Below are 9870 nucleotides of genomic sequence, written 5' to 3' on the forward strand. Positions count from 1 at the left end.
GAAGTGAAGGAAGGTCATCTGAGCTGTCCTTTCTGTGACAGAGCAGATCCTTTCAAAGATCCAAAGACTAGATCGTATTGCCTTGTGTCCGTTGTAACATACTGGCCCGATTATTTATTATAGGATCACTTAAAGCATTGTTATAGGATAGGCATGTTTGCCAATTACCATGCATAACTATTTGGTTGTTCATATGAATGCCTGTGTGCTCTCTAAATGTATCTCAACATTAAGAGCCCAAGAGGCTCTTTAAAAGACCATCTAATAGGAAAATAAACACAAACATGTATGATGTAGGCTTCCCCTCCCATCTCGTCCATCCCCACATCTTAACTCATTAGGCTGCTATTACCCTTAACAAGAGACCATACAGAAGCACATACGATCACAGCAAACATGTCTCATTATCCTGGAAGAGAACACACACTAAACCCGTCTCAAAACACGTTTAATGAGCAGCACAATCTAGCCTACAGAGCAGAGTAGATGCATTAGCAAACAAAACCAAAGGGTTTGATTGGGCAATTAGGCTGTGTCTGAATACCCATACTTGCGTTCTAAATAATAGGCTTTTTTTAAAAATTAGCCTAGAAACCATGTCAGGATTTTGTGTGTGTTCATTCAAAAAGCTAGCCTGTATTCTGCTCTCAGATGTCAGGGCTGCGATAGGGAAAGCCAGCCTAAACTTCAGCTGTGGAAACTCTCAAAGCAAATATATTATTTAACTTCCCTCTATGATGCGAATAAAGCAACAACAACCAAAACAATCACCCTTGTAGAGCAAGATCGTTTACACTTTACAGTATGATCACAATTACATTTTATTACATTGACACCTGGATTTGTTTAATGGGGGTGTTTGGCTTCCCATGCTCCTCCATCAAAATGTCTCACTCTAAAGTGCTACCAATATGAAACCATTATACTGTGTCTTGGTTTGCACTATCAGTGAACTAAAGTCAACACCTCAACAGCATATGCTCTTTTTTCCCCTCGGCATAACGCTGATACTATAAATCAAACCGTTTCCACAGAAACCCTGTGTGAGAGCAGAATGTAAATCAAGAGAGACTTTTTTTAATAACCTTGAAGAAACGGGTTTGTAGAGCTCTCCCGAGAACTCCATGTGAGGCACAGAGGTAGACATGTTAGGAAATGCCAACGTATACTTCAAACCTCGTTAGTCAAAGATCAGCAAACAGTTCCTTCGACTGCTCTGGCAGTTCTCCAATAAATCCACCAGCCGAGTGCCTCGTTCAAACACTGAGCTCTCGCAGGCGTTTGAACTTGATTTTCAGACCTGAAATCTCTCTGACTCAGACTCAATTCACAAGGGCTAAAAGCACACTGAAAAGACCAGTGTGCACGACGCTGAAGTTGAATCTGTGATGACGCGGCTCGACACGGTTTAGCTCTCTGCCGTAGCTGAGTATAGCAGGAAAGGCAGACTGGCACCATCCATGCTACTCTGAATAACTTTTAGAAGTCAAAGAGGGCTAAACAAACAAATGGTGTGCTTGGAGTTCCTTAAGTCCCATTCCTTTCAAGGCCAAGCACAACATGAATATTACATTTAATCAAACTCTTGCCATGTTGAGGACACACTTAAATCACACAACCCACACGGATGCGCATGGGCACCCAAACACACACTCATTCGGCACACTTTACCACGGTCTAGGAAAACAAAAATGTCTTCCCTATATCTAGACTACATCTTTGTTTTTCATTACTATATCCCATGGACTCCCCCCCCCTAATTCAACGAATGCCAATGCACCACATTCCCAACGATCACCCCACAGGATCTCTTTGAGCATTGCTTCAGTTGATTAGATCAACGCACTCCCAGTCCTTTCTCATGTAATACTCCGCTTTGCCATGTATCCAATGATTGCCACTCAATGAACATTAATATTCGGAGGGGTGAGACACATACGCCGAGGCAGAATCTACAAAGTGAACAGAATCCAATTACCTCAACCAGGGGGTAAGTATCTGGTTGTGGATCTGGAGCTCACACAGCCCAGGTAATTGGAGGGACACTGAGGCGTGCTACACAGGAACCTGAAATAATTCCTCAACAATGGGATCCCACCGCTCACATCCCTACCTTGGTGCTTTAAATGTATTCAAGACCGTCAATGTCCATGAACCATCTGGCTCTATCTAGCAGGCTCCCAGTCCAGCTAGCCTCCCCGGAGATACCAAAAAGTCTCCTCTCATGGCCGTCTCATCTTGCATTGATGATATTGCCAAGTTGGTGGCTGAGACAGGGATAGAGGAAGTATCAGTTTTACAGACAGCACATGACACATGTCGATACCACATCAGGCATTCAGGAGACAAAAACATCTATTATGAGCAGAATCACAGGAAATAGTGGTGTGGAGGCTGTGCTTTGGCAAAGTGTGTGGGGTTGTATCCTGCCTGGTTGGCCCTGTCCCGGGGGTATCGTCAGACGTGGCCACAGTGTCTCCCAACCCCTCCTGTCTCAGCCTCCAGTATTTCTGCTGCAATAGTTTATGTGTCGGGGGCTAGGATCAGTCAGTTATATCTGGAGTATTTCTCCTGTCTTATACTGTGTCCTGTGTGAATTTAACCTCCATGGGATCAGTGTCCCTATACCGGGACGGTTAAGCTAACGTGCCCTAATGCAATTAGCATGACGTTGTAAGTAACAAGAACATTTCCCAGGACATAGACATGTCTTATATGGGCAGAAAGCTTAAATTCTTGTTAATCTAACTGCACTGTCCAATTTACTGTAGCTATTACAGAAAAAAGACCATGCTATTGTTTGAGGAGTGCACAACAACAACAAAAACTTATCACGGCAAATGGTTTGATAAATTCACCTCTGAAGGTAAATAATGTGCTTACATTCAGTAATCTTGCTCTGATTTGTCATCCTGAGGGTCCCAGAGATAAACATGTAGCATAGTTTCATTTCAAATGTAGGAACTGGCCATCTAGATGTGTGAAAGTTAGTGTATAAGCTAATGATCCATCATGTATGACATTCCTGGGAGTGTGTAAACTTAAAATGTTGTATTACCATATAATGTTTGTATGTTCTCTATAGTTATGTACTTGAAAATGTATCAATTGACCAATTCGGCACATTTGGGCAGACTTGATACAAAATATTGTCCAGTATTGCAATGCTTCACTGGACCAATCTGAAACTTTGCACACACACTCTAAATTGTGCCTAAACTGCAATAGTATACGATGGCCTTTCCCTTGCATTTCAAAGATGATGGAACAAAAACATTTTGAAAATGCATGTTTTTTTGTTTGTATTATCTTTTACCAGGTCTAATGCGTTATATTCTCTTACATTAATTTCACATTTCCACAAACTTCAAAAAGTGTTTCCTTTCAAATGGTATCAAGAATATGCATATCCTTGCTTCAGGTCCTGAGCTACAGGCAATTAGATTTGGGAATGTCATTTTAGGCAAAAATTGAAAAAGGGTCAGATCCTTAAGAGGCTTTAAGTTTGCTCCCTCTAATTCTCTCGCTCTCTCCCTCCCTGAGGACCTGTCCTGGGACCATGCCTCAGGACTACCTGGCCTGATGACTCCTTGCTGTCCCCAGTCCACCTGGTCATGCTGCTGCTCCAGTTTCAACTGTTCTGCCTGTGGCTATGGAACCCTGACCTGTTTACCGGACGTGCTACCTTGTCCCGGACCTGCTGTTTTCAACTCTCTCTCTCTACCGCACCTGCTGTCTCTAACTCTGAATGCTCGGCTATGAAAAGTCAACTGACATTTACTCCTGAGGTGCTGACCTGTTGCAACCTCCACAACCACTGTGATTATTATTATTTGACCCTGCTGGTCATCTATAAATGTTTGAACATCTTGGCCTTGTACTGTTACAATCTCCACCTGTCACAGCCAGAAGAGGACTGGCCACCCCTCAGAACCTGGTTCCTTTCTAGGTTTCTTGCTAGGTTCCAGCTTTTCTAGGGAGTTTTTCCCTAACCACCATGCTTCAACATCTGCATTGCTTGCTGTTTGGGGTTTTAGGCTGGGTTTCTGTATATCACTTTGTGACATCGGCTGATGTAAAAAGGGCTTTATAAATACATTTGATTGATTGAATTGCCATGGCAACAAAACAGAAATCTAGGCCTCGTTTGCTAAAATAGACCAAATTAGTAACTTGTTCTTATCCACAGTCCATCAGCGCTGTTTTTGTTTTCTTATGTGGTGCTCACTGTGGCACTTGGCATCTGAGAGATGCAGCAGTCTGGAAAATTGGAAAACAGCAGCTGGGATTTCTGTCCCGTCAATTAATATTCGTGCTCTAGAAAATCAGAGGTGATGAATTTAACACACTTGATCAAATCGATAATTTAGTGGACAGAGAGAAAGAGAATAAAGAAGAAAACACAAGACTACAGATTCATTTTAACCTAGCCAGTCCTCAGACTGCTGAAGAGAATGCTGCAATTCCTCAAATATGAGAGCTCTTGCATCCCTATTTTTGGCAAAGAACCAAATGTGCCTGTGATGGAACTCTTGCATGTAGTACCCTTCCTAGGGCAGCCATCCTCTCCAGTCTCCACAGCTGCTCAGAGTATGTACCACACATTTAGGAAACCAGCCTTAACCAAATGAGAAAGGAAAAAGGGTTCCCCCAAATGACTTCCTGTTGAAAACGGAGAAGGACAAACTGATGAGGGTCTCGAAGCCTCGATTAGTTCAGCATGCCAGAGTGTCTGAGGGTGGAGGGATGGAATTCAATCCAACTCCACATCCAGATGAAAAGTAATCTGAGTCAACACAGAGATTTATTTTGCCCACACAGGATCAGTGATTGGGGCCTCCCATCCACCCTTCCAGGAGTCATTAGAAGGCATTGGTGCAGGCATACATCACAGGAGCTGGGGGTGAGAGACTGACAGGGGCTGTAGCAAGGGGTGTATTACTGAGAAAAATAGTGGGTCTTACTAGGAGTATTCCATACCGTACGTGACATGAGGGGTGTTGGACCCATTTGTCCCGTCCCACTCTCAACTACATGGTAGATGAAGATTGCTACCGGCTCCATACCCCAGTGAGTTCTACCCCCCCATCACCATCACCCTCTGTCAGAGGACAAAGCAGATGGAGGATATGCTTCCCTCCCTCTCCCCTTCTACCTCACAAAGCACACGCACGCACCCATGCATACTAATATCATTGTAGCTATCACAATACAAGTTCCTCTTATTAAACATGGGGGGGCCCTTTCCTTGCTCTTGTTGGTTTTTCAAATAGCACTTATGCAGATGGGAGAACCCTCTGGCTTGGTGAGAAAGTCAATGACGCACCATAAGCATTCAAATGCATTCAGTCACTGGCAGTTATAATGTCTAACGCCAATTTTTTTCTGATGCTGGTGGTGCCCACATGCATTTCTAAGCAGCCATAAAAGACATACATGCATCAATACACAAGTCAATTAAGCCCCAGTTACAGCTGATGCCACCATTGGGCCAGATGGTATGGGACATCCTCTGCGACAGCCAATCATAAATCACAGCACTTAGGGGTGGGGGGTGCCCCCGCAGAAAGGCTCGGTAAGACTCTAACCTTGTCTAAGTATAGTCACATAAGATACATCTCAGATTGATATGGTCATTGGATAGGGCTGGGAATTGCAAGGGACTTCACAATACGATATTATCACAATACCTTACAGTGCCTTCAGAAAGTATTCACACCCTTTTGACTTTTTCCACTTTTTGTTGTGTTACAAAGTGGGATTAAAATTGATTTGTAAAAATACTCAAGAGTGGAAGTAAAATTCCAACATTTGTTAGGAATTAATCAAATAAAAAAACAAAGACATCGTGATTAGATAAGTATTCAATACATGTTAGAATCACTGTTGGCAGCAATTACAGCTGTGAGTCTTTCTGGGTACGTCTCTGAGAGCTTTCCACACCTGGACTGTGCAACATTTGCCCATTTTTCTTCAACCTCTGTCAAATTAGTTGTTGATCATTGATAGACAACCATTTTCAGGCCTTGCCATAGATTTTCAAGCAGATTTAAGTCAAAACTGTAACTCGGCCACTCAGGAATATTCCCTGTCTTCTTGGTAAGCAACTCCAGTGTATATTTGGTATGAACCAGAGTGAGTCCATGCAACTTATTATGTGACTTAAGCACATTTTTACTCCTGAACTTATTTAGGCTTGCCATAACAATGGGGGTTGAATACTTATTGACTCAAGACATTTCAGCTTTTAATTTTTAATTAATTTGTAAAAAATATATATATATATATCTAAAAACACAATTCCACTTTGACATTATGGGGTATTGACAAAAGAAAATCTACATTTAATCCATTTTAAATTCAGGCTGTAACACATTTTTTTGGGGGGGGAAAGTCAAGGGGTGTGAATACTTTCTGAAGACACTGTAGTATTGCGATTCAATACTGTGATTTTATTGCAATTCCATGGTCCAAACATATTGCTCACCATATGTCTGCTGCAGAGATGAGAGCCATGAGATAACGAGTTTTGATCAGACATGGGAAAAAATAGTGCTGAAAACAAATTGTCTCCCTATTTAAAAAGAAGATGGAGAACAAATTCTGAAGGAAAAACACTGGAGTTTTGGTGCAGGTACAGCCAACTAGCAAAAACATTTTATTGAGATATTGTCAAAACGATACGATACTATATATTGTCAAAAATAATATCCCGACACGTAACTCTAATTATTTTTTCCCACATCACTATCATTGGATGATGTATCATTTTTCCTTTGTCGGATCAGGATACAAGCAATATTCAGAGCTGCAAACACCAACACTTTCTACCCAACAATGCACCTACTGAAAAGTTTATTTATTTTTATAGAGATTTTCTCATATGACTTCCTCTGAGCTAAAGTCAAAAGGTACAGACATTTAGCAGAGATATGAAAGGGAGATTGGGCGAAAAGAGAGGTTTGGTCACTCACCCTTTTCTGGTCTTCCAGGCCGTGCATCACAGGTTTCCTCCTCTGGTGATGCTGTGGGGATGCTTCTGCTCCTGATTCCATTTTATCTTCCTTCTACAATATCCAACTGTCCCTTCTTTGTTGAAAAATATCCTCTCCAAGAAACAAAAATACTTGCTTATTCCAAAGTCCTTCAAACCCCCCCACTCTTTCATCCAAAATCACTATTGGTCCAACAACTTTGTGTGAGAAAAAAAAACACCCAACAAGCTATCTCATGGGGGTATGTCCTGGGTGGAGCTAGCTCAGTCAGTTATGTCGTCACTCCATGGCTCTCGGCTGCAGTTTTTAGCCCACTGAGGCTGACCCAGACTGAACATCAGGGGATAGAAGCAGGGGCCCTGAGATCCGGTGCCCCAGGACCATGGTGGCCCTCTCTCCTCAAGCCTTCACCCAGAGCGAAAACCTCTAATCTCCTCCCTGGATATGATCATGGCTCCCTATTCCCACAGGGCCAACATTCCTCCATTGTAAAATCACTGGAAGGGTTCTAGTTTCGAAACCCCCCAGTTTGTAAAAACAAAAAAATAAGAGAATAGGAGAAAAATGGAATACCACTGATGCTGTTTCAAATTCACAGGCCCCTGAAGAGTCTGGTATCCTGATTGGGAGCAGGTGCGTGTGTGTGTTTTAGAAAAAGAAAACAAGAGTTAAATTGAAGTTACGGTGTCAAGAGGGGGTGAATTTTTTGGGGGGCCAACGCATCTCAAGAGCCCTGTAAAGTCTGCTGGATTAACCTGTGATATAGTCACCAAACTATTCCCTTTGCACCAATGGATGGGTCAAAAGAAATTTGATTGGTAAATTAGTCTAGCCAGCTATGTGAATGTGTAGTAATCATGATTGAATTGGCAAAATTAGTAGAATTGCATGAAAATAGTTATAAAATTGTAATATTTTCTCTCAGACCCATGGCAAAATGTGTAGAATAGCAGAACACTTGCTTTAAAAGTGCAACATTTTCTCTACGCCACATGGCTTAATGTGTAGAATTGCAGGAAATTAACTATAAAACTTCACATTGTTTTCTTTCTGCAGGTGTGGGTATGGATGTCGGTACACAGACCGATGAGTCACTGTGGACACTTGTGACTAGTTCAGCTGTTTTTGTGGCCACCACCCCATCAAAATCGCCCATTATGTTACTTGCAAATGTATAGGCTACATGCACTCAATTATTGATGATCGTTGGAATTTATCTTGAAGAATACACAATAATGTCAGACAATAAAGTGTCAATGATATGAATACTATACTTATACTACATAGGAAGTAACTGCATAAATTGCTGACAATAAATCAAATAAGGCTGGTAGGCTACTAACTGAGGTCTAGGCTGGCTACCTTAGAATGTTATTTTTTTTTTTTTTAATTACATAATGCATGAGTTTTCAGTTTTTCAGTATGAAATGGCAGGTTCTCGAGCTCGAGCTTCATATAAACCAAAAGCAAGAGTTGTATTGGGCATGTGCATAGTGCGTAGCATGAGCAGAATGCAATAGTTATATAGTGTATTAAACTAACGATTGTAGCTAAATCAGTTATGCAAAGCAAGCCCTCAACAATATCTGCACAAACATTTCCAAATAATAAACACAAAACATACAAGAAGCATATGGATGATGGTATATCACCCTGCAGAAATCCTGCTAAGGCAGGTGCTGCATTTCCTTTACTCTGACATGGGGTCGCTCACCAAAATTAAAGGTGGAAAATAAACTATGGAAAGCTGTTGAAATAGACGTAACCTAACTAAAAATCATAAAAAATATATGTAATTTAAGTAAAATGTTAGGAGTATCTACTCACCCAACACATCAGCAGCGAATGTAATGTTTCCCTTCAAGGACGAACTGCTCCCTACAGCACGTCACTCGCTACCTTCCCTTTCCCTTTCCTTCTTGAACAGCCAGTGCATGCTTCGCTTTGCTCAGCAAAGTCCCACTCTCTCCTCAATCGATAACATCACGTCACGTCACTGGACCGCGCGCCCAATGCGCCCAGCGTTTTCTCCACCAGCTCCCCTGCGCCATCCGTTTCCATGGATACTGACAGATAGAATGGTTTTGGTGACACCTAGCGACATTGTATCGAATGTCTCATGCCGAGAGCCAATCTGTGCAAATTGTATCACAAATTGTAGCTCCCAGTCTCCCTCTGAGTTAATGCACAAAATAAAACACCAATCCCAATTAACCGTTAAAAAATGACATTGGTGCCATAACGTTTTAGTATTTTATGGTGATATATGTATGATATACTTTTTACTTCGTTCAATTTTATCTCCAACAAATTGAAACGGCATGTTATCGTCTGCTAGTCTGCATGTATGCATGATATGGTAACATTTTACAGAATGGCTACATCGATATGGTACTAGAAACTATGGTACTATTATATAAGTATATTGTGGGTACTTTGTATTAGAGATTGGTGGGCTCATTGTAAGAGCTGGAATGGAGTTTTGTAACGGAGTCAAACATGTGGTTTCCTTATGTCTGAGGTGTTTGACTCCGTTTTAAAACACCATTCCAGCCATTACAATGAGCCCGTCCTGATATAGATCCTCGAACCAGCCACATTTGCCGTATATTCGTGTTTTCTTCTTCGCCAAAATCAGAGGAAAACTATGGAGACATGTTGAAATAGACGTAGCCTAATTTAATGGTTACCAAAATTGAATTGGCTTTATGCCAAGTTTCTGGCAAGATATCCGTGCGGCGTTTAATGTAAACTTGTGGGATCAGGCGTTGTGTGAGTAGTTTCAAATTGTGATTGTTGGCTCTATCCGGTGGGGGGAGTTCTGGGCGTTCTGTACGCGTGAAACTAGGCGGGACAAATGAAATGGTCCTCAAAT

The 9870-nt window shown here is 41.7% G+C and overlaps 1 protein-coding gene across 1 annotated transcript in view; it reads right to left on the minus strand.

Annotated features, from left to right (window-relative positions):
• The window catches only part of LOC139411292 (neuron navigator 2-like), a 339330-nt gene extending 332288 nt beyond the window's left edge, over positions 1–7042 (minus strand). Inside the window, exon 1 of the mRNA XM_071157408.1 lies at positions 6975–7042. Coding sequence (XP_071013509.1) covers positions 6975–7001 — 27 coding nt within the window. The 5' untranslated portion in view covers positions 7002–7042. The remainder of the gene's footprint in view (positions 1–6974) is intronic.
• Between the last annotated feature and the right edge of the window lie 2828 nt (positions 7043–9870).

This window comes from Oncorhynchus clarkii, chromosome 6 (genome assembly GCF_045791955.1).
Source record: "Oncorhynchus clarkii lewisi isolate Uvic-CL-2024 chromosome 6, UVic_Ocla_1.0, whole genome shotgun sequence".
Taxonomy (NCBI): domain Eukaryota; kingdom Metazoa; phylum Chordata; class Actinopteri; order Salmoniformes; family Salmonidae; genus Oncorhynchus; species Oncorhynchus clarkii.